The sequence below is a fragment of the Ustilaginoidea virens genome, chromosome 7 (assembly GCF_000687475.1).
Source record: "Ustilaginoidea virens chromosome 7, complete sequence".
Lineage (NCBI taxonomy): Eukaryota > Fungi > Ascomycota > Sordariomycetes > Hypocreales > Clavicipitaceae > Ustilaginoidea > Ustilaginoidea virens.
In genome coordinates, this window is record NC_057322.1 from 1,401,908 (window position 1) to 1,426,067 (window position 24,160).

General features: G+C 54.3%; 7 protein-coding genes across 7 annotated transcripts; 2 read left to right on the top strand and 5 right to left on the bottom strand.

Moving 5' to 3' along the window:
- Window positions 1–418: 418 nt before the first annotated feature.
- Window positions 419–619, bottom strand: UV8b_08039 (uncharacterized protein; the record flags this gene model as incomplete). Its single annotated transcript, XM_043145536.1, has 1 exon — window positions 419–619. One exon carries the CDS (start codon window positions 617–619, stop codon window positions 419–421), a length of 201 nt encoding a protein of 66 aa, XP_043001471.1.
- A 4,072-nt stretch (window positions 620–4,691) lies between these two features.
- UV8b_08040 (uncharacterized protein) lies at window positions 4,692–7,176 on the top strand (the record flags this gene model as incomplete). The annotated part of the gene is made up of 3 exons (XM_043145537.1): window positions 4,692–5,974; window positions 6,107–7,005; window positions 7,112–7,176. The coding sequence occupies 3 exons, from the start codon at window positions 4,692–4,694 to the stop codon at window positions 7,174–7,176; spliced, it is 2,247 nt and encodes a 748-aa protein (XP_043001472.1).
- A 747-nt stretch (window positions 7,177–7,923) lies between these two features.
- On the bottom strand, window positions 7,924–9,193 carry UV8b_08041 (uncharacterized protein; the record flags this gene model as incomplete). The annotated part of the gene is made up of 3 exons (XM_043145538.1): window positions 7,924–8,521; window positions 8,602–8,861; window positions 8,975–9,193. The coding sequence occupies 3 exons, from the start codon at window positions 9,191–9,193 to the stop codon at window positions 7,924–7,926; spliced, it is 1,077 nt and encodes a 358-aa protein (XP_043001473.1).
- Window positions 9,194–13,836: 4,643 nt separating this feature from the next.
- On the top strand, window positions 13,837–17,562 carry UV8b_08042 (uncharacterized protein; the record flags this gene model as incomplete). Its single annotated transcript, XM_043145539.1, has 8 exons — window positions 13,837–13,960; window positions 14,032–14,070; window positions 14,133–14,250; window positions 14,310–14,406; window positions 14,531–15,158; window positions 15,296–15,755; window positions 15,852–17,096; window positions 17,205–17,562. The coding sequence occupies 8 exons, from the start codon at window positions 13,837–13,839 to the stop codon at window positions 17,560–17,562; spliced, it is 3,069 nt and encodes a 1,022-aa protein (XP_043001474.1).
- A 1,007-nt stretch (window positions 17,563–18,569) lies between these two features.
- UV8b_08043 (uncharacterized protein) lies at window positions 18,570–19,451 on the bottom strand (the record flags this gene model as incomplete). Its single annotated transcript, XM_043145540.1, has 3 exons — window positions 18,570–18,776; window positions 18,887–19,195; window positions 19,311–19,451. The coding sequence occupies 3 exons, from the start codon at window positions 19,449–19,451 to the stop codon at window positions 18,570–18,572; spliced, it is 657 nt and encodes a 218-aa protein (XP_043001475.1).
- Window positions 19,452–19,984: 533 nt separating this feature from the next.
- On the bottom strand, window positions 19,985–21,012 carry UV8b_08044 (uncharacterized protein; the record flags this gene model as incomplete). The annotated part of the gene is made up of 4 exons (XM_043145541.1): window positions 19,985–20,226; window positions 20,301–20,434; window positions 20,529–20,622; window positions 20,694–21,012. The coding sequence occupies 4 exons, from the start codon at window positions 21,010–21,012 to the stop codon at window positions 19,985–19,987; spliced, it is 789 nt and encodes a 262-aa protein (XP_043001476.1).
- A 927-nt stretch (window positions 21,013–21,939) lies between these two features.
- Window positions 21,940–23,701, bottom strand: UV8b_08045 (uncharacterized protein; the record flags this gene model as incomplete). The annotated part of the gene is made up of 3 exons (XM_043145542.1): window positions 21,940–23,415; window positions 23,491–23,592; window positions 23,648–23,701. 3 exons carry the CDS (start codon window positions 23,699–23,701, stop codon window positions 21,940–21,942), a joined length of 1,632 nt encoding a protein of 543 aa, XP_043001477.1.
- Between the last annotated feature and the right edge of the window lie 459 nt (window positions 23,702–24,160).

The window sequence follows — 24,160 nt, forward strand, 5'->3', positions numbered from 1 at the left end:
GTCAACCCCGTGCGTCGGTAACCATGTCGCAGGCTACAACCGCCTCATCTTGCGCCAAACTCTACTCCGTAGTTTGCCCACACCGGGCCATGTGTCTGGAAATCCAATTCACTCTTTTTCTCGCCTACCAGGGGCGTGGATGGTGGAATGGTGGATCCTCGGAGACGCTAAACACAATACGGAGAACGCAAAACGCTCTGGGCGTCCCATCTTTGACCCAACCTAGCGCGCCATTAGCCTTGGGAAATGGCGGGATTGAGTAATGAAATTACACGACTGGGCCACTGAAAAGGTCATGTGAGCACTTGCCCATGGCTGTGAACACGACAACAAGTAGCCACCAGACGCCTGGACTGGCTGGGGACTGTGTCATGGCCATTTCACTGTCTTTGCTGTCGGCCCTGGCAAGGCCGCGCCGTCAGCTTGGACTTTCAGCTTGGATTTTCAGCTGGCTAGCTCGTACGTAGCACTCCGTAGCACTCCGTAGCACTCCGTAGCACTCCGTAGCTCCGGGGTTGATGAGGGTTTCAATCATTGCCATTGCTTGCACTTTGGGGTGGTTATCGACGGTCGTGAGTGCGCGCGCACCTTCCTCGAACTGGCAGCCAGCACCTGCCATTGCAACGAATTCCGTGCGAAGTGGCAAAACTCGATCCCTCCTTCCGCGAAGCAAAAACTGTAGCACCACAGCATTCACAGGCACAAAAAAAAGCCCTGGTTAAGATAGCTCGTGAACAGAAACCCCTGGTTTGAGCAAAGATTGGCCGGCCGTCTTCTGACACCAAGACATGATTTCTGCTACGGCACCCAAATGTGCAGCGACGATGAAATTCGGCCGGCACCTTTGTAAACACCAATTTTCACCCTCCACCACTTCGTGCTGGGTGTAGCGACGTTTAGATGTGGTAATGGAAACTCAACTAGCCAGGGTCCTCTCCTCATTTTCCGTCAACTGCAGCGCACAACAACCAAAGTTTCGTTTCGTTCGACGGCCTACTAGGGTTTTGAGTCGCTTGGTCGTGGCCGCTCGCACCATGCCGTATCTTTCCATTGACGTGTTTTGCAGTACCCTCCGCAAACTTCGATGCACCGACTTCGCCCTACAGCACTGAAACGTCTCCAACTACTGCGTACTCTGTAAACGAAGCAAGCATCTCCCGCTACAGCGAACTGACATGGCTTGGACAAGGCAATGTGCCTCGTGACCATTCTCACAAATCATGCAAGGAAAACTGATAAACTGGCAGGGCTTTGAACAAACTTGTACAACCCTGCAGGATTGACTCCAGGGAGGCGGGATCGGCGATTTTTTCATATTGGGCTGTCCGTGGCTAATAAAATATGCCAGGCCACCATTTGTTCGCTCAGACTGATGTAGGGATTACGCCGCCGGGTCGGCCAACGTGGAGCGCGGCGCCCCCCGGACGTAACGCCGTGAGCCAGGTCACCGGACCACTGGCCTTTCTCGGGGATACAGCATATTGCTTGCGTGAAACCAGTGACGAGCATGTCACGGGTGATTTTTTTTTGCGGCAGGACATCAAGTAGAAACGACTGTTTGCGTTGGCCGAGAGACTTTGTCCCTTTAGGGTTCATTTTCAGCGCCCTGCGAGACGTCTTGGTTTAAGCGGGAGGGCATAGGGATCGCTTGCTCGGGGGTATTGCTCCCAAGACCGGACTTTACCAAACCAGCCCTGTATTCCCTGCACGGTATCGTACTAGGGTCTGGTGTCTGCCATCCATGTTGTGGGGTAGGAAAATTTTGTTAGGCGCCTCCGCCTCTGTGCGACGTCCCTGCTTCGGAGTAGTGTTTTCCGCAAGGCCGAGGTCAGCCGCCCTTATTAGTTAGTGGATTGTGGGGTAAAGGAATAAATCAACATCTGGTCAAGAGAGAAGAAGCCCCCTTTTTTTTCTTATTGAGACTACGGCTGATTGTGATGCAGGAAATGACAACAAGTCGACGAGAACGAGCCGGTCATAGAGCAAGTTATTCGATTGGAAAACGTCCAATGCTTAAAGTGTATGTGAGACCTAAAGTCGATTTAACGATGGCCCAATTCATAACGAATGCAGTCAGAATGGATATAATTAACAGTCTACTGGCTAGTATGGACCTGCGGCTTTTCACTAGAGCCTGGGACTAAACTCCCATGGAAGCTCTCGGGTAGGTTATTATTGATGATTCACAAATGATCAAGCTTTGTAGCTATAAGCCTTTTTACGGACAACTTGACCTGACATAATTGGCCCCATTCAACCTGAACTTGACACGGCCCAGTTTACCTAATGGATAGCAACTAGTTCAGCCCGGACCAGCGTCGCCTGATCATGGGTGTGCACTCGCCATCCAATGACTGAACAGCCCTTGAACTGGTGACTGGTGACTGGTATCTCCTGTGACGAATTGTCACTGGATGGATCATGTCTCGGTCCAGCTCCAGCCGCCTCAACAAGATGCCAGTGTGCGAGCCCTTAATGAATGCGATTTTCTCAACTGTAGCTGTTGCGCTCGACCTTTCTTGGCGACAACCTGGAGCTGTATTTATCCATGCAAGGGCAAGGATGCTGCCGTATTTGCTACCCAGAGGACGAAGCCACCCGGCTCGCCCCTCTCTCGCTTGGGGAAGAAATGAATGTTTCTCCCTTATAGCCACCCTTCTTGTGATGGGTTATCTATTTCTTGAAAGCCTCAATTCTAACATGTCCTGAAAGAAGATAGTTGCATCGACTCGTGAAATGGTAGGGAAATACTTGGACCCCTTTGCCTGGAATATGTAGAGACACAGGTACCGAGCTGTTCCGGGCATCGATTGATTGGCATCGCCAAGATCCGCCCTCTTGCTCCCTTGTAATGCTTGCTGATATTCGCGAGTGGGCCAGTGGTGAGGGGAGGGGAAAGTGAACTCAGCAAACGAATGGCGTAAGTTGCGACGGGTTTGGTCAAAGGCACCTTGGTTGGTACCTTGGGAGACGCTATTCAGCATCATTGCATTCAATTAAGTCGTGCATCTACGGAGTACACGAACAGCACATTGATGAAGACACTGGTTTCTGGCCTAGACTAGTCTGACCACGCCTTTTTGAATCGGCCCAAATCCCAAAATACGTAATACGTCACAGCGACTTCAGCGACTTGCTGCGTGGAGTTTGGAGGCAATGTGCCGACTTCTGGCTTGCCTGTATCGTTTCTGGTGTCCAGTTTTGCGCCGATATGCGAAGAAACTGGTGGACGAAAACTTTAGCAAGCAGCAAGTGCCCAAAACGAATGGTGCAGCTTTTGGTATTGCCGTAGACATCCTGCTGCTCCGAGCATTACGAACAGTTAGGTTTACCAGCATTCTGAAACTGATGTGGGCAACGCAAGAACCTGTTGATTGCCCTTTTCAAACACAGCAATCAATGTCCATCCACGTACCAACCCGCCCGAGGCGAGCCCTCGCCGAGACATACGTCCTTTATAGAAGAAGTCAAGGCATTGACCTTCATAGGATCGGTACTAATGCTTGCCAGATTTTTGTTACCCCGGTCTGGGCCGACTTTTGATAGGACATGTTGAAGCAAGGCGAAGGATTCTTTGAAATGGGAGTTTCCTTTTTCACACAGCCTGACCGGGATTGTATTTGCTAAATGTGTCGATATCATGGAGCTTGACAAAGCATGATTCCCGCAGTGATGAGCTGCGCAAGGACATCAGAGCAGATACACGAGCTGCCCCTTTTCCTCGGATTCCTTGTTGATATTTCGGGGCAATTGCTTTGGGGCAAAAGTCAACAGCGAGTTCCGGCGTCCTCTCAGCCGCGTGTTGTAGGTTGAACAAGACAGGACGAGACAGGCCGCTAAGCTTGCATGCTTCCGTGCCAGTGACGGAATAAAACGTCGGATCCGTGCGGCAATTGATCGGCTGTTAGAAATCCTGCAAGAGTTCGTACGCTGACAGCGATGAGTCGGGAGCGACCCTGGAGACATTTGCAGTTCGCAGCCAAGGTGACTGTTTATTGCAGCGGCAATACGGTCGTGCTGTCGGACGCCTTGGGTTGAAGTTTTCGGACTCTTCTCCCATGGCGGAACAGGCTAATCTGATAAAGAAAGTTGGTCCGATGAAAACCGGAGCCGGCGCCTTGTTTTTCCAGGGCTGTCCAATCACGGCCCAGGAACCTGTCTCGATGAACCAGGTCACCTGTTGGTGCCGGGTCAGAGGGCCGAGCTTACTTCAGCCGCGCTGAGACCAAAACCACAGCCGAATGAGCCTTGGCCCATGTCTGGATAGCAGCAATCACTGACTAGATGTGCGTCCCGCGCACTCGCTCCAGTGCGTCTGCAGACTCCAACCACTTTCCGCCAAACTTTCTCTCCCCTCCTCACCCTGCCGCCGACCATAGCACGCGTGACTTTTTTTTTTTTACTTCCTCAGCAATCTTTCATGTAGCCCTAAAAATGGTCGAGAGCTGTCACCAGTAGGGACTTGATTCATGTGTCCTCTCTTTTTTTTTTTCCTTACCTATTCCCTTCTTCACGTCGGCTGAAAGTCGTTTCGCCATTCCACCCGCAAGGGCAGAGCAGCTTGCTCCTCGTCGTTTCCTCAAACGAAGCCGTCGCGGCGGCCGTTATACCTTCTTCGAAACTCGACCAATTCATCCACGTCCCTTTCCTAGTCGACGTCGCGGGCCTCGAATCAATAAATAACCTCTACAATGAAATCGGCCAAGTCGGTGGCTGTGGACACGCCGCCGTCGCTTCGGAGGTCGCAGCCTGTTCGACAAGCACGAACCAATACACCGCGAAGCTCTGCCAATGCTGGCCGTCGAGCTGGCCATGGCAGAGATGCCGTCAACGGCCGGCCTTTGGGAAATCAGCCGATTGAAATCTTTCCCGCCGTTACACACTTTGCCGACACCATGGCGGCCCTGCCTAAGGAGCTCGTCCGGCACTTCACTCTCCTCAAAGAGGTCGACGCCAAAATCTTCGCTCCCGAAGAACAACTCTTCAACCTCGTCGCTGCGACCGCACACTCCTCCCTACCAGAACCTCGAGTCAACAACGATTCTTCGAGCTCGGCGACGCCGGCCTCTGCCCCGATGAGCGCGCAGACCAGCTGCAGCGACTTGGCCAAATACCACCAAGCCCCTCCGTCGTCATCGACACCGTCACTCCACCACGTCCACAGCACCTCGGTGGCGCCAACAAGAGTCTTCGATCCTTCCAATATCCCACGCCGACAACTTTTCCGGCAGACTGCTTTCAAGATCCAAGAGATGCTGGTGTCTCTCGAGGAAAAGAATCATGTCCTATCCACCGCCAACGAAGCTCTACAAAGACAATTGCAGCGGGCCGAAGACGTGTGGCCCTACCTCGAGAACGAGTTCAGCGACGAGGCCAAATGGGGCAGCACTACACACTGGGCTTACCCAGAGAACCGGTTGGGCGGCAAGGTGTCTCACACGGAAAAAGTTCGTCGCGACGGCGCTGCCGCCATTTCTGCCGCCGCACAAGCGCTCGCTGACGAGGCCGCCGCTAGAAGCGACGCTCGCAAGCAAGCTGTGCAGGCGAAAAAGAACCTGAAGAACCAGCACCAAGATTCCGATGCTGACGACCTCGACGGCCGGCAAAAAGAAGGCCCCACCACCAAGAAGACTGGCAAATCTCGAAAAAGTGCGGCCGGCGCTGACGCCAACTTTGTCGGGTTGGGCATCTCAGGATCGTCCACAAACGGCAATCCACCTCACAAGAGGCGAAAAGTTGAAAAGACGGCCAACGGGACAGCAGCACCTACCAGTGCCGGTGCCGGCTCCGGTGCCGGTGGTGGTGCGACCACGGCTGCGACCGCCAGTGCTGTTCTGGGGGCTGGCGCAATGAGCGCCGCGTTTGCCAATAACACACCAAACCCCAAAACGGGAAGCCCTCGTGGAACACCAGCTCCAGAAGCACAAAAGAAGCGCAAGGCTTTACCGACTGGTAGCGGCCAAGCAAAGAAGAAGTATGTGTCATCCAGACGTGGGGCAGCAGAGCAATGTAGTAGCCTTCAACCACGAGCCAACTTTTTACTCATGTCGTCCTGACGAAGCTAACTCTTTTTTACTTTTTTTTTTTTTTATTAAAAAAAAAACAGAAACGGCTTGTCACCATCCACCACCTCCTCCCCCGTCATGGCAGTCTCTCTCGACCCCAAAGTACCTGCTCGAGCATCTCCCGCACCGAGCAGCGCGCCGCGGCCAGCGTCGTCGCGGGCCCGACAGAATTCAATACAGTCCAATGCAGATAATGCTAGGGTTCGCGCTCCGTCGGCGACCGCAGCAGCGGCGACAACGCCAGCTCCGACGCCGGCCACAGCTCCCGCACCCCCTGCTGCTCCTGCCAGTTCCGCCTCCAAGACAAATGGCAACGTCCAAAATACCCCGGAAGAGGCATCCACGGCGGCGTCCCCAGGCACGAACCAGGACAAGAAGCCCTTCAAGGAAAACAGCATGCCGGTAAAGCCAGAGCCCGTTAAAATGGAGCATGAGCGATTGGCGCCGACGACGGCGCCGACGGAGAGCACCACCGCGTCGACGCCAATAGCCACCAAACGGGACAGCAAACCCGAGCACGCGGATCGCGGAAAGAGCGAATCGACCCCGACTCCTCCGCTAGCTGCTCCGCCCACGGTCACCACCAAAAGCGGCCGAGCCTGCAAACCATCTACCCCTGCGCTGGCCACGTTCCAAGAAGCAGCCGGCAGCCGGTCGAGGCCGTCGCGAACCATGACCGAGGGCGCCGCCAGGAAAAGCCACAAGAAGACGGGATCTGTCGCAGCGCAAGCCCTCATCCAGCAAGTCCAGGCAGCAGATACAGACGCCAGCAGCAGCATGCAGGACGACGACGAAGGCGACATTGACGCCGACGAGCCGACGTATTGCTACTGCAATAGCGTGAGCTACGGCGAAATGGTGGCCTGCGACGCCGACGGCTGCGAGCGAGAATGGTTCCACCTAGCATGTGTAGGCCTCAAAGTAGCACCAGGGTCGAAAAGTGAGTTTTCCCGAACCCCCTTCCCCCCCCAACTATATATAACCTGTGTCCGCTTCGCATTCTCCGTACTTACTCGCATCTTTTATTCTGTCGCCCCCCTTTCTAGCGAAATGGTTTTGCGAAGACTGCAAAGAACGCTTAAAAATGGGCGGGAAAAAGACTGGGCGATAAGGGGAACCCCCCCCCCCCCCTTTTCCTTTTCTCTCCCCTCCCCAAGTAGCGTTAATCCCCGCATCGTGTAACCACCATATTTCTCGACTTTTTTTTTTTTTTTGCCTTCCTTTTTATGCATAGGGCGTTTCGGCTGGGTTTTTTTTTGGCTGGGGGTATTTCTCTCAGGCTGAGCGTGCGCATGTGATGGGCGGTAATGAGATCCCGGATGCTCCGTGAGACGCCGTATTCATGCCGGTCGACGTCGAGACAAAGCCACGACGTGACATTGAAGTTGGGGGGGGGGGGGGGGGGGGGGGCGCTGTATAGTCCTGGACTAAATCTAACGGATCCATCATGGCATTTAGACGTGTTTGACGCTGCTGTACAGAAATACTGACGATGCAATGTCAAGAGGCTTACGGTACGGCAATGTGTGCATTGGCGACGCATGACAGGGTTGTCGGGCGACTTGGTAGGACGTGGTCACACGGCATCCCGATGTTTTGGCTAGAATAGTGAAAAAGTCAAGAGTCAGATGCAACGACTGATACGACGGTCGTTGTCATCCTGCACCATTACATCTGAAGCATCACATGGCATCACATGGCGTGCATCCCAGTAGGCAACAACAACAACTAATGCAAGAAACGGAGCCCAAGTTGAACAAGTCACCCAACACAAAAGGAAAGAAAAAAAGAAGGACCAATACGCTATGATGACAACAACTCGACTCTCAGGGCACCACATGACGACACGCAACAAAGTTCAGTCCAGCAACCGGCGCCCCTTGCTCTTAACACCCGGGCCATCCCTCTCCTTCTGCTTCTGCCTCCACTGCCACTCCAGCATGACCCATATGAAGTGCTGCAGATCGAAATCGGGCCACAAGCAATCGACAAACACAATCTGCGTATCCTGGTGACACTGCCAAAGCATAAAGTCGCTCAAGCGCTGCACACCACTGGTTCGAACAAAAAGCTCGAGCGGCGGATCCGGGGCAGTGTACATGTGGTCGTTGAGGATGTCGGCTGTGATGCTCTCCGGGCTAGGCAGGGAGGAAGACGAGTCGAACAGGCCGCGCTTGGGATGAGGCTCCGGCGACCCGGGGGGTAGGGTGGTCGACGACGACGCATCGCCCGCGTCGTCCTCACCAGCGTTGGCTTCGTCCTCGGCGGTCTCGTCAAGGATAGTAGGCAAGGGCTCTTTGCCGTCGAGCTGGGCGGAGAGAATCTTTTGCCGTATGCGCGACGGGGAGAAGGGCGTGCTTCTGGGAGGGGGGTCCAGGAAGTCTTGGACTGTGTTGCGGATGGCCGTGGCGATTTCCGCGCGGGAGGTGTAGGGGAAGCAGATGTTGAGGACGGTTCTGAAACAGCCAGAAAGGTCAGCAGCTCTCGAGGACGTGGGGGCAAAAGGGGAGGGCAAAGAGACGGGGAAGGGGCGTACTTGTTGTTGTGTTTAGTCCTGGCCACAGCCTTGTCCACCACCTTGAGCACGTCCTCGCGGATCATCTCGCGCTGGCCAAGGACGCGAACACAGGCACCGTACCGGTCGAGAATGTCGCCGTACGTAGTCAGTTGCTCCAGCTTCACCTTGGCCAGCTGCATCAGCCCTTCTACCTCATGCTTGGGGCGGTTGTAGTTCTCCACGCTGAACGCATACACGGTAATGACTTTGACGCCGCACTTGTAGCAGATTTCCATAATCTGCCGTCCCGAAACACGTCAGCAGGAATCGCCCTAACCGCGCTCTCCCTTCCGGTTGGGATTCTCTTCCGTCTGGAACATTGCCATTCTTCCGCGTATTTCGCAAGACTCACCCGAGCAAGAGCCTCGAATCCCCGATGATGCCCCTCTACCGTCTCCATCCTGTGGCTCCTCGCGTACCTCCTATTGCCGTCCATCTCGAACGCCACGTGCTGCGGAACAGGACCCTGCCGCAGAGCTCCGATGAGGAGCTCCCGCAGGCGGTTGAGCGCCCATTCCCCAGGCGGAGAGTCAACGAATATCCTGCGCAGCAACGATGCGACGTCCGACATTGTCGCGGCGAGCTTTGGCTCGACGATGGGGCGGCGGGAGAGGAGGGAGGAGGGGGGGGGGGGGGGGGGGTGGGTGAGCAAGCGAGGTTGGGACCGAGCGGGATGCCGATGACCAAGATTGTTTGAATTACAAAAAAGGGAAGGAGGGGGGGAAGGGGGGCAAAAGAGGGAAAGAAACGAAGGAAAGAAAGTGATGTGCTAAGAAATGCAAAGCAGATATGGGCAGAAAATGCGTCAGTATGAGGGAATGCAAGTAACAAGTAAGCATCTTCCCGGCCTTCTTTTTTCTGTTCCGTGAGCCAAGCAAGGTTCGGCTTTGGGGCTGGTGAAGCTGTCGGCAAGGGGGTGGCCGTAACTATTAGCAGCGTGGCTTGTGGCTTGGCTCCTTGGCTTGGGTGCCTGGATAACTAGGGATAACCAAGTCTCCACTGTTCAGCCTTGGACTGCATGATGCTGAGGGTAATGTAATGGGTGATGGCAGGAACTTGGAAGCATATATGCATCGATTTTCAACTTCTTCGCGCCCATTTAGTGAGACTGGCCTCGTGATTGAATCCTGTTATGAAACGGGAGCCTGATAGTTGAAGTTGGCCGCGCCGCACCTCGACAAAGACGTCCCGCCGTGGGCACATTGGCCTTCACATGTGTCAACCCGTCAAAGAGGCCCACCAGCAAGTGGCCAACCAGCTGCGCCTGCCTCGTCACTGCAAGATAGGTACATACATACATGGCAGGCACATTGCACCCCAAACCTGTTTTTGTGCGGACTACGGACTACCTAAGGTTAGGTAAGGTGGGTACCTAACTTGGCTTTCATTGCAACTGACCATGCTTCTACATTGGCCGTTTGAACAAATCTCTTCTTCACTATGAATGCAGCATGGCAAGCCTTGAAGACAACATTGGCGTTCAAGGCAAAACAATCAGCGCGGATGCTGTGGCACAGGTCAGGTAATTGAGAGCTGCCGAGATCTCCGATCTCCTGCCAGCACTCAACAATGTCTGCCCATGGCCCTGTCCAGCTAGATTCCGCCGGTTTCTCCGACGATAATGATGTTCAAAGCTGACCATGTCTCACCTCCCGCGAGGTTTCGACATGCCAAGTTCCCTAAATCTGTTATACAACGCATGGCAGCAGCTTTGCCGCCAAGGCTACTGTCGTGACAGGCCAATTGCCATTCCTCCAAGGAAACGGTTTCAGAAGAATTGAACCCGCTATGAACACTGCTTCGTTCCTCACCTTCTCGCATTTGTCCTGGTCCGCGCAAAAGGAAGCATGGCTCTGCTACGAACTTGGCAGCACATGCCTGGAAAGGCTCTGGTGTTCCTCATCCACATGGTCTCCGGTGTCGCCCTGGTATGGGCGCGAGGGTAAAATTTAACCTGCTGTTCCAGATCAAGATCGGGGGTGTCAGATGCGCTTAGAATCAATCAGGATACAATCAGGGAGTCTACGGCATCCTTAGCAGCACACCTGGTGTCGTAGAAATGACCGGCATTGGTCATGGTGATGTTACGGACACGACGAATCAGGGTGGCTTGGCAGCTGCCTACTATCTCGGTGCCGTCTGGGGATGCTTTATAGGGGGTGAGATCAGCACCTGTTCATCAGCCCAAAAATTCCGTCTCGGACTTGTGAACCGGACTAAAAGGATGGGTTGGCGACAGATTCGGTCGCAAGAAAGGCGTGTTCGCCGGAACATGGCTTGGAATCACTGGGGCTAGTCAAAACTCCAACATGATCATCTGCGCTCGCGTCATCGCGGGTCTCGGAATCGGGTTCATGAATGCCGTTATACTTCCTTGGGTGAGCGAGCTATCTCGGTCACACGACCGAGGCTCCAGCTTCTCGCTTATCTTTACTGCCGACTTCCTTGGTAACACCATTGCCTACTGGATCAACTTTGGCCTATGCAAATGTGACAATTCGCTTCGATGGCGCTTCCCACTTACTTGGACAATCATTCCGCTGGTACTTGTTGACGTCTTTGTACTCTTTTGCCCCAATCGCCTCGGTAAGCGCACGTTCCAATAAAGAAAAAAGTTCCGTCCTCGCACCGAATATGACAGGTAGCAGTGGGCTTATCGCAAACTGTAAGCGATCGAAGGCCATCGCTATTCTATGCAGACTTGGAGGGGATCTATCGCCAGAAGACCCGAGCCTCACGGCAGAAGTTATACAACTAGATGCCATCGTGCAAGGCAGCCAGCACGTTCGCAATGACCTACTCGATATCATCTTGGCTGGTCGATATTCTGGCAAGCTCCACTTGCGTAGACGGGCCATCATGGGCATTTCATTATATTGAATACAACAATGGACGGGAATTCTTGCCACAGTCTCATGGGCTAGAAATATTTTCAGCGTAGCGGGATTCGATCCTTACCAATCTCTGTGGCTCGCTGGGCTCGTAAACTCCCTCGGTGTGCCGGCAACAGCAGCGGCTGCGCTCGTCATCGATCGCCTCGGCAGAATCAGGTCCCTCCTAGTTTCCTTCATAATTCAAGCAATCGCTCTTTTCTTGTTGCTACCTTGATAAAAGCTTCCGATAACCGGGCCATTGGCGACCCAATTATGTCCGCAAAGTTGGGCACCGCTGCAGCATCTCTTGTCTTTGTATACCTCTGGTGGGTTTCATTCAACATCAAGGCACGTCGTCTTGACGAGGCTGACTCGTAGAAAAAACAAAATGCTATGTTATTCTGCATGTTCAACATTGCGACCGCTTGGATATATGGCACGGAGATCTGGCTTCAGGAAATTCGGGCAAAAGGCTACAGCTTCACATTATTCGGGTGGGCCACGGGTTGCGGCACGACTCAGCTTGTTGTACCCGTCCTCCTCAACAAGTTAGGCCAGGCGACTTTTATTTTCTTTGGGGCCTTGACCATCGTGGAATTCCCCATTGTGTGGCTCACGTTCTCAGAGATAGCCAACAGATCCTTCGAAAAGGTGTCGCTACTCTTCACAAACAAAGCATTCTCGTGTCGAAGAATATGGTGAAATATCAGAGACGAATAGACGATGCAGGCGGAAACATAGCGATTAGTATTCGGAGCCTGCTCGAGGAAGCAGAAGAAACGCCTCAGACGTCATCTTGCGAAAAAGCCGAGCATATTAATGACTGAAACTCTAGGGTTAAGTTGCCAAAATATGAAGAGCGGGGATATATTCATAGGCGTCCAAGACAATATCTCGCGGCATCGCGCTCCGTTACTGACAGCGTCGGTCGTATATGGGACCGACCATATGCAGAGTCTTTAGAGGGCCGATGGCTTGAACCTGTTCCCCAAAGGCTCGATACAACGTAGAAGTCATTTTACCATGTACCTACCTAGGTAGGCATGGGGATTCTTGGCTTGGATATGGCGTGGTATGTGGAATGCCGAATACGGGCATTAGGCGACATACAATTTACCTAGTATACCGACCCCTGTAGTTCGGTCCAGGTTCGAAAATCCAAGCAGCTCTGAAGACTGCATCGGCTAGTTAGGCAGCTGTCTGGTAGATGCGGGATTTACTCGCGTCGTAGATACAGAGACGACCTAAGCATGAAGGCGCATTGCTGCTGTTATCGAGGTTCCTCTTGTTAATGCTCTAGCACTTGCAGATGTGGTTGAGAAACAAGGGGAAGTTCAATGTTACGTGCCGGAGTTCTGCCTTAGCGCAGTAAGTCAGTAGTGGGGGGTTGTCGATCCCGATGGTGTTCAATTGCTACGTGCTAGTTGACGTATCGTATCGGTACCTCTTACGGTACCTAAGGTAGCACTGCGTGTAGTGTTTCGTGCCGCTACGATGACGACAACCAGGGCCGCTTGATTCCCATGTTCTCATTGGGACGGGGCCGAAGCCGCATCCGTTCGATGGTCCGTGTTCTGCAGAAGGAGGAGACCGCTGCATGCAACCAACCACCCAGCACCTAGGGGATGCACCGCGCCACCCGTGCGTGCATCAAGCTTGGAAAGCCGATAACGTGGCGTTATCAATTAGGACGTTTTATCCCATCGCCTCCTGGCCGGAAACGACGCATTCTACTGAAATCTGGTTCTACATAACTCACGATTTACTTTTGCAAGGTCCTGATGGAATAGGCTGCTTCCATGTGTCTCATGTAGGGTCATTTTTGCAGCCCTGACCAGCCAATCCGAGGGAGCTGCAGCAACCAGACGCGTCAACGTTGTACAATCGCGATGAGCTCCAGTGCTAGCTCTAGGCTCTTAGCCTCCAGATGGTTTGACCCGCCGTGAATGGTCCGATAAGAGCCCCGCCAGCTACCTCACCTAATGTACACATGTACTCCGTATTAGGAGAAGAAAATGCCCCACGTAGCGCAAACCCAAGTTGCTTGTGCGGATCCGTTGGGAAAGCGATGATGAAACGAATCCAGCTTCCGCCATAACTAATCGGTAAGCTGTCGGCGGACGTACAGTACAGTACCGTGAACAGTGACCATGGCGGTGACGGTGACGGTGAATTTTTCTCTCTGGTGAAACCCTTTGCATCACTTTCTCTCCTCTCCCAACGAAAACTTGCAGGATTCGAGCTGGCCTCTCTATCCGCAGCTATTTCGCGGAATCAAGTTTCTACATGCCCATCTTCTTGTAGTCTTTAGTTACTCCCACTCTTCATCCGTCTGCCCACCATGGTCGTCTTCGACGGCCACGAATACCTGACCGAGGAGGAAAGGCGCCTCAAAGAAGACCGTGAGAAAATCAAGTACTGGAAGAAATGGGGTCCCTATGTGGCTGAGCGACAATGGGCCACAGGTTTGTCGTCTTCTCCATTGCACTCTTTGCTGAGCGTGGGGAGGCAGAGCACTTGACTAACCATGTTCCAGTTCGAGAGGATTACAGTCCCGACGGAGATGCTTGGAGCCGTGAGCATTTCCCCCGTGATTGGAGAAAACTTGCATGTCGGTCTCTGACCCCGTTGATTCAGATTTCCCTCACGAGCACGCCCGGTCCAGAGCCTTCCGGTGGGGTGAAGATGGTATTGCGGGCGTCTGCGACACGCACGGGTTTCAGAACATTGCCTTTAGTTTCTGGAACGAGGAAGAGTGCGTTGACCTTGCGCGGATCTGGCCTGGAAATTGCATTGACCCTGACTATAATCAAGCGACTTCCTCAAGGAGAGACTTTTCGGTCTCTCTAATCCCCAAGGAAACCATGGAGAGGGCGTCAAGGAAGCTCACTTCCACCTTGACAATACTCCTGTGAGCCTTCTGCCGGCACGAGCCCTTGTTGAGGATAATCGGTCGCTAACAATCGGCTTAGTCTGTAAGACTACTCGGCGCCTTTGCATTGCCCTTGGCGCAAACTTTGAGCTCACTAGTGTAGCACTCGTACATGAAATTCCTCTACAAGTATCCGCAAAGAAAGTTCCCGTACCAGGATCTGCTCGAAGAGAATGCTCGCCGAGGCAAACAAGACAAGGAATACCAACTCATCGACACGGGCATTTTCAACCAAGACCGATACTGGGATATTTTCATCGAGACAGCCAAAGAGTCGGACGATCCTGACGAGCTTCTCTTCCGAGTCACCGCATGGAACCGTGGCCCGGACCCGGCACCACTCCACATTGTCCCCCAGGTGTGGTTTCGCAACACCTGGAGCTGGGGCCGCGAAGCTGCAGACAAGAAGCCATCCATTGCCCTGGACTCGGAACTTTCTCTCAGATCCAAGCACCACAGCCTTGGCGACCGATCCGTACACTTTTCTCCCTCTCCTGGGGTGGGGTCCAGTGGTCGAGACGTATTGCCTCGGTGGATGTTTACGGAAAACGACACCAACTTCAAGGCCCTTTATGGCCAAGAAAACAAGCAGCCATACGTAAAGGATGCATTCCACAGATATGTTGTCGACGGGGAGAAGTCGGCAATCAACCCGGCTCAAACTGGCACCAAGTCAGCTGCCTGGTTCAACTTTAACGAAGACGGCGGGGTGAACCCCGGTGAATGCGCAGGTAAATTGATGACGGAACAAGTTTTATTGGCTTTTTTTTCACCATTTATTCATTGTTGTCAATTTTTTGCATCCTCATTTTTTTAGTATTTTTTTCTTTAGAAAAGAACAGGGAAATCAGCAGCTGACTTTTTACAGTCGTTCGTTTTCGTTTCAGCAGAAAAAATATGGTCTATTTGGACGAGGAGGTCTTTGATGATGTCATTGAGAAGCGCCGGGAAGAGGCAGATGACTTCTACTACAGACTCAGCCCTCTGCCCATGGCGGATGATCTTCGAAACATCCAAAGACAGGCCTTTTCTGGGATGATGTGGACAAAGCAACACTATTATTTCATCTGGGATGAGTGGGCCAAGGGTGATCCGGCGACGCCTCCGCCTCCGCCTGATCGAATGCGAGTACGAAATTCGCAATGGAGACACATGCACTGCGACGATATTCTGTCCATGCCGGACTCGTGGGAGTACCCGTTCTTTGCCGCGTGGGACAGCGCGTTTCACTGTATACCTCTGGCCATGATTGACCCCGATTTCGCCAAGAAACAGCTCGATTTGTTCACTCGGGAATGGTACTGCCACCCCAACGGGCAACTACCAGCGTACGGGTGGTCACATTTCCATTGTCAACGTGTCACGGCAAGCGCAGGCTAACTTTTTTTTTTTTTTTTTTTTTTTGTGTGCGTGTGTGTTCGCAGATACGAGTGGAACTTTGGTGACGTGAATCCTCCAGTTCACGCATGGGCGACGTTTAGGGCTTTCAAGATTGAGAGGAAGATGTATGGGCGCCAAGACCTTGACTTTCTGGAGCGCCTCTTCCACAAGCTGCTCCTCAACTTCACCTGGTGGGTGAACCGTAAAGACACGGAGGGCAAGAACATCTTTGAAGGCGGCTTCCTCGGCCTGGACAATATCGGTCTGTTCAATCGATCAGAGCCACTGCCTACGGGGGGTGTACTGGAGCAGGCAGACAGCACAGGCTGGATGGCCTTTTACTGCCTGTCCATGCTCAACATTGCCCTGGAACTGGCCAAGCATCGCCGCATCTACGAAGATATTGCCTCCAAGTTTTTCGAGCACTTTATCCTCATCAGCGACGCCATGACCTTCCGCACCGGTCAAAAGGACGAAAAGTCTCTCTGGAACGAGGAGGACGGCTTCTACTACGACGCCATCTCGTGGGGCGGTCCCTGGATTCAGCAGCTGCCTGTGCGATCTCTGGTCGGGCTCATTCCCCTGTACGCCACTGCTACCCTGGAACCCGAGCTGCTGAACAAGCTGCCCTCGTTCCGGAAACGAGTGCAGTGGTTTGTTCAAAACAGGGAGGATCTGGCTGAACGAAACATGGCCAGCATCCGCAAGAGAGGCAAAGGAAACCGGTTGCTCTTGTCCATTGTCAGCAAGGACAGGCTGGAGAAGATCCTCAAGCGCATGCTGGATGAGGACGAATTCTTCAGCGACCACGGCATCCGATCTCTTTCCAAGTACCACAAGCAGCACCCGTTTTCCATGTCGGTCAACAACCAGGAATTCAAGGTCGGGTACGTCCCCGGTCACTCGGACAGCGGGTTGTTCGGAGGCAACAGCAACTGGCGAGGACCCATCTGGCTGTGCGTAAACTTCTTGCTGGTCGAGTCCCTGCAGCGCTTCTATCTCTTCTACGGGCCCGAGTTCCGGGTAGAGTGCCCGACAGGCAGCGGCGACTACATGCACCTCGGCAAGGTGGCCGAAGAGATCCAGCACCGGCTGCAACACCTCTTTGCGCGGACCGACGACGGCAGACGAAGCGTCAACGGGGGGGACGACGTGTTGGACTTTGACGAGCACTGGAAGGACTATCTCTGGTTCCACGAGTTTTTCGACGGCGACACCGGGTGCGGCCTAGGGGCAAGTCACCAGTGCGGATGGACCGGTCTCATTGCGAGAATGATTCACGACACGGGGTAAGTTGGTAGCGTTGTATCGGGAAAATGTTTTTTCTTATTCCCCTGTGGTTTTCCCTGTGGATTTCCCTGTGGTAAGAAGAATAGAAAGCCTGACACATCCAACAGCGTCAACTGCCGTCTCCCGCAAACGCCGCGCACTCCGTCCGTGGCAATGGCGCACTACTTTGACGACGTGTTCCACCGCAGCCTGGATGTGCGAGGCTCCGAGCCGCGACGACACCACCTCCGGCGCTCATCAACCGCCCGGTCAATCGGAGCGAGAAGCGACTTTGACAGCTCCACCAACGGCCTCGACGACGACGCCCACTCGACCGCTGACTCGGTCTTGCACGACGGAAAGGCCAGGGAGAAGGAAGAGGCGGACCTGCACCTGCACCGGTACATATCCGACCAGCTGAACCGGTACAAGGACGAGACGCTGAATGGGCAGACGCACGAGGATGAGTTTGAGACACAAGTTTGACGCAGATGCTCTGACTGGCCACGGCACATGTAGACTGGCCACGGACACATGTAGACGTTTCTTTATTTTGAAAATGAGTCGGCCGATCCTTGCGCCGTGTTCGTCTGATGCCACTTGGCCCTGCGGCGTCTCGTCCGCCTCGCCCCGGCCACTTGTCCCTTGCGCATTGCATACGCCGTACGGCGGTCCGTCGGCATACAAACCTAGGCTGTCCACGTGCCCAAGTCTCATTTCCACGTTGGCCTTTTCCACATGCCCAAGCCTCACACACGTTGTCCTCTTTTCCCACAAGCCCCTGGTAAGTATGTGTTACATCTGCACACCACACGTAGATTGTGATGCTTGCCGAATCAGCAGCGAGGCCCGCAGGCTGCTACCGTACCAGAGCTAGCGGAAATAGATGCGAGCGGCTCTATCGACGAGAGAGCACGCTGTGAAGGGGGTGGTACCAGAACGCTTCGCTGGCAGGGGGGGGAGGCGGAGATGGTGTACTCCGTAGGTGATGGATGGTAGCTGCGGCTGGGCTGGGGTCAGCTGCGTAGGGGGCGGTTGTAGTAAAACTGGGGTGAACTGATGCCCGCTGTTGAGAGCATTGAGATGATGTACTTGATGCCCGCTGTTGAGAGCATTGGGATGATGTACTTGATGGCCGCTGTTGACTGGAGCTAGCCATTGAGATGATGTCTGGTACTTGATGCCCGACCGCGCTATCGTAGGAGCAAGCAGACCATGTAACAACACCCGCCTCATTGCTGCACCACAGAAATCAGAGACGACATAAACAAGGCTGCCACGTTGAAACACGGCAAACTGACATCATGTACATGCTGCGCTGCCGCTTCACCGCACCAAAGCAGCCGAGAATATATACAAAACACCTACTTGATCGAAGCAGAGCAGTCGGCGCAACAACAACAAAAAAAAAAAAAAAAAAAAAAAAAAAAAAAAAAAAAAAAAAAAGGGAATTTTTCAATGGTCAAATGCTAGTGGGTCGGTCTACATCTAATTTACAACATATCCGTCAGGAGCTTATTCATCTTGGCCACGCGCGAGGAAACGCTCAAATCAATAGTGCGGTCGCCAACCTCGACGACCAGCCCGCCCACAATGTCCGCATTGACCTGATTCGTGACCTTGAGCTTCTTGCCTCGCCCAACGTACTCGGACTTGGCCACGGCCGCCTCCAGACGGGCCAGCGTCTTGGTGTCCAGGGGCTGCAAGGCTCTATTCGTTAGCCGTCGTCAAGTCTGCATGGCAAGAAAAAAAAACCCCCCCCGTCTCTATCGCGCACCACGGCGTCTGTCGCAACGAAACGCAAACGTACCTGAGCAGAAGTAACCTTGAGCTCGACCTCGCCGCGCGCCGCGCTCATAATCTCGCCAAACTTGTCGCAGACGCCCTTGAGCAAGCCCAGGCGGTTGTTCTCGGCCAGCGTGGCGAGGAAGTTGCGGACCGTCTCCCCCCCGGCGGCCTGCTTGGCGAGCTCGGCGACAATGTCCGACTTGTCCCTGGCGGACAGGGTGGGCGCGGCCAGAATCTCGGACAGCTTGGCGTCGCGCTCGATGATGGCGCCGAGGCTGCCGAGGGCCGTGGCCGTGGGGTCCAGTGTCGACGACTTGGCCGCGGCGGTGTACTTTGGCGGCAAAAGAGAGGGTTAGCCGTTGGGCGTTTTCTCGGACCGCGGACGGGCAGGAAAAAGGCCGGGCCTTGGAAAAAAAGGAGGGGGGGGGGGGGGGGGGGCGCCGTACCAGGGCAGAGGCGTAGGTGCCGTCGAGGCCAAACACCGCAATGGGGGGCTGGGAGTCGGCGGTGGGCGCGGCGGCAAAGGATCGCACCGCGGGGCGCAGGGAGGCGGCGCGGACGGCGCGGAAGGCTTGGCGGGAGAGCATGGCGGGAGCTGTCGGGGTTGAGGTCGAGGGTTTGGTGAAGGGTGGTGATGGGGTGGGTTTGGGTCAGAGGTTTGTCGGGACGGCAATTTTGGAGGTTTGGTGCCTTGTCGGGGGGTGAGGCATCAACTTTGCCTGGTGGGTCGCGGGGACTGACAACTTCCCTTGTCAGCGTCTAAGCGTGCGTCGCTCCTGCCCGGCCACAGCAACTGCATTAGAGACATGGCTCGATATCCTGACGGAAGGTACGACGAGGGAGCAAAGAAAGAGGACATGCTCTAGTGATTCTTTCGTATTGATTTGGCCTCTTACTGCCTACATGTATCGTCTATCGAAAAAAACGACGAAGAAAGAAAACCCCCCGCCAAGCCGACGATTGAGGCCCCGTCCATGGTCCATGCAAAAAAAAAAAAAGAAAGGAAAAGAAAACGACGCCACTGCAGTGTCCGCAACGCCCTGTTTATCCATACATCGTACAGGCTAAAAGGTTAACAAAAAAACAAAACAGAGCAAGTGCATGCAGCCTGGGTTCCCCCTCAATCGCTCCTGAGCATGCTGTCCACCAAGTCGCCCAACGGGCCCCAATAGTCTCTGCCGCTCGCCAAGCTATGCTCATCGATGAACAGCACATACTGCTTGAAGCTCGTGTTCAGGTGCGGCTCCAGGCCGAGCTCTCGAATCACGGGGTAATGGTGGCAGTATATGTGGGCATACACTCTGTACATGCGCTTGAAGATTTGCCGCACCAGAGCCGGGAAGGACTTGGGAAAGGGCACGCCTGCAAAGAAATTTCCCGTCAGCCTAGAGCGCCTCAGAATTCACGCGCGCGCTGCTGGTTCAAGCCGGACTTACCGATCTTGCTGGGCAGGACCGACTCGTTGTCAATAGTGGCTTGCACCCACGTCATGAGCTGCTCAATGTACGCCGGCGCAGGCATCTTGGTCGGCCGCTTGTAGTTTTCGTTGTCTTGCCAGAGATATTCGAACCTGTTGCGCGTCAAAAGAACGTTAGCAAACCCGGCCCTCGGCCCTTGGGTTGGGGAGGGGGCGCATCTCCAAGCCCCGTTGGAGGCGCGCGTACTCATCCGTAGCCTTCATCTCGGGGCACGACTGTGGCGAGCAAAACTCCGTGATGGCTCCGTACAGCAAGTTGATTTGGTTGTAAAAGTCGACCACTAATTTCATCACCTGAAGTTAGCACCTGCTCAGCATTCTCCAGGGCACCCAGAGTTTCCCAACAACATACTGTTCACGGCAAGCCATTCATTCTCGTCCTCCCCCTCGGGCAACTTGACCACCTTTCTCAAGCTGCCCCCGCCGAGCGTAACCTCGGCATACTGTCTTAGCTGATAACTCGTGGCGCCCCCTTTGCCCACACGCGGACGAAACTGATTCTTAGTCCGCTGGTTGCTGTCATCCAGATACACGTCAGCAATCGGCGCGTCTTCGGCTGCTATGGCAGGATATTCCTGCTCGTACTCGTCCACGGAAATCATCGAATCGTCAACCGGCGGCATGGTCTTTGCAGCCTTGGGGCTCAAGTATCGCAACACAGCAGCCGCCATTCTCGACTGCTATCTCGCATCCGCGGGAACGGGGAAACAGTGAAATGGCAAGAGTTACTAACACGGTGGTCAAGAACTGGGCCATGGCGTCGTCAGTCGTTTGAAATCGGGCGATGGGCAGGAATTGCTGCGAGGACCGACATTCCAGTGGTTAGCGGGGCAATGAAGCAGAGCGAACCGAGTCAACCCACAAGCTGCCCCGTACCTTGGAGTTTGCCTGGACCGCAGAGGTCTGTGATGAGGGGCGCGGGGCCTTTCACGGCGACTTGGATCGTCACACGGAACGAAGCAGTTTCCAGCGGCAATCAATCAATCAGTGCGCGAGGTCGATGCGATGACTGTGGATATCCAGTGCAGATAACTAGAGATGATGGGCTTGGGGGGCAAAAGAAGCGGCGGGCAGATTGACCTGACCTGACCTGACCGTTGACGCAGTTGTTTACAGGACTTCCTGATTGGGCTTGGTTGCTGGGACGTGCGGCGCCGCCCACCTAGTCCCGCGACCCACATTTTTCCGCAAACGCGATCCCAGATCTGACTTACCAAGCACCAGACTCGTATGTACCTCGGGTACTCGGGAGCCTTCAAAGGACCGGACCTAAACTAGGTGTGTACTTCCCAGTGAGGAGCCCGAGGACCGACACGATTCGCATCATAGCCGTCATGAAAAGAATCAACTGCCTTTCCTTCAAAACACGTCATGCCCGTATCCTTTTCGTCCCAGCATGCTTGGATTCCGGATTGCCCCACCTGCAATTAGGCTTCTCTATTATACACCACTCTCGCATTCACACTACCGAATGCGGCGCATAAGTCCCGAGTTCCCTCATCACCATCGCGTCCGCCCGATCGATTAGCCCCTCGCCTCTATAACCACCAGCCCATTTCCATTTTCTTGAGTTTTTTCTTCGGGAAACCAATCGTGTTTTACCATTTGCCGCGATGGCCTCGCCCTCTTCCTCTCCCTCCCCTCCCCCTCCCCCTCCCCCCACCTCTACCTCCGCCAGAACGACCGTGGTATTCTGAAGGCGGCGGGCCTTGGTCTCGTCTTGCTTGCCTTTCCCCTGAACTCGAGTCCCAGAGATTTTTCACCCCCAGGAGTTTGCAGAATGCAACAGTCTGCGGATTTGTGTATTCCTCGGGCTGTTCCTGTACAATCTCTGGGGTTCCTGGGACATGGGGCGCTGCCGTGACTTCGAAATTTTCTGGCACGGTGAGTTTGCCCTTTTTGACAATGTTATCCTCCACCCACGCGCGCTCGGTTTCAATGAGCGGCAGGTAATGGTCCTCACCCAGGTCGGGAGAGGGTTGTGCGGATCCATCACCAATGGCCAGAGTGCTGTGGAGAGCGCGAGTTATAGCCAGCCACTCAGCATCATACTCGAGGGAGTAGCGTGGTTCCCCGGGTTTGGCTGGGTATTTCGTCAGGTCCTCAGAGTTGGAGGGCTTGATCTCACACAGCTGGAGAAAATGCCGTCCTGGCAGGCACTTGTCGAGGGCTAAGAAGCGGGTCTCTCTGTTTGTAATACCTGGTGGAACAGGTTGACCTGGGGTGTTGTTCTGTCGAGGTTGGGGTGGTGCGAAGGATGTCGGTAGCTGTGCGCGAATTTCCTCCGGTACCTCGTTGGTTTCTTCAACCTCGTTTGGAGTTCTGCTTGCTTGCTTCTCTTCATCATCACCATTGGCATCAGCATCGTCATCCTCCATGTCCAAATTAATCTCATCGGGATTTGCTTCGGTCCCGGACTTGGCAAGATTTTTTGCATCACCAGCATTCGAGGCTTCTGCCGGATGTGGAACGCCGTTTTCCTCCTGATGCCTTTTGAGGGCTGCATACTTGACGTGCAAATGCGCCGAGAACCAATATGGTGGCCGTAGCCGATTCATGACAAGCTCGGCAGCAACACTGCCCAACTGTCCATTTTGAGATTCCAACTTGAAGTCGGGCTTTTTGCGGAACAGCCAGGCCGAATCGCCGTGCTTCTCGATGTGGCGGGGCCAATCATGGCTGATGCCAACGTCCACCTGCGTCCGCAGCAGAAGCAGCTTGCGTACGTCAATCTCCCTCACATGATAGAATGATTTGACGTCATCTGGACTGAAGGGCAGCCGCTCGTGATGCGGTTTTCGATAGTCGAACCCTTTCCAGATCCCCGACATGCCTGCAATGCGCAGAGGGCCGAAGCGAAGCACGTTGGCGGCTCCCATGTAGTAAATGTTGGGGGCGACCCAACCACCGTAATACAGCTCCCAGAGATGCGAGCTTGCTTCGTGGTTTCCCCCGACAAAGATGGTGAGATGGGGTGCCACGCGTCGGCCTGCGTAGTAGTCCGGGAAATCGCCCAGATGGCGATACTTTACAGGACAGGACATGACGCTAAGATCCGCAGCATTGCGCACCGCCTAATGGCATGTTAGGGCGTGAACGGAGCATTTGATTTGGGGGGAGGGGAGGGGGGGGGGGGCATGGACGCGTACTTGAAAATCACCCCCAATGATGAGTAGGTCAACCCCCTTCCACCCGCGGACTTTGCAAGATTTGTCGACGGCTTCGTATATGGCATTAAGAGTGCCATGACCCTGCGATCAGAGGTGAGCGAGCGACATGAATGAAAGCGGAGGTGGGTGTGCTCACACATCCTTCGATAGCTACACGAACACCACGAGTTACCAGGGTATTGGCGGCCATATTGTCTTATCCAGGTGGACGTGAAGCAGGACAGCCGTTGCAGATATTTGTTGGACCGACTGTGTAGAAACAGAATCCGTGGACCCGCCGTGTCGACTCTTGGGGGGGCAGAGCTTAGTGGCCAATGGATGGGTTGGCGGTACCTAATTTGGCAGGACCAGCCCAGCGCTCTTTCTGCCTCTGTCACCGAGCTTGACGCCAACGTATTCGAAGACTGGGTTCCATTGCTCCCAGAGTACGACGACCCAAAGAAACATACGCGATGAATGCGGGCATGCGTCTGAAGCCCAGCTGTTGGAGAGGACGTGGCATAGAATCGACTAGAGAGGGTGGCGGGGAAACGGGCTTTCAAACGACGAGTGGAGACCGCACCGTGCAGCGTTAGTAGGAAGGTTACTGTTAACTTGGTACATATACTGCTGCCTTGAGGCTCATTCGGTTTACGTTGAGAGAGAATCT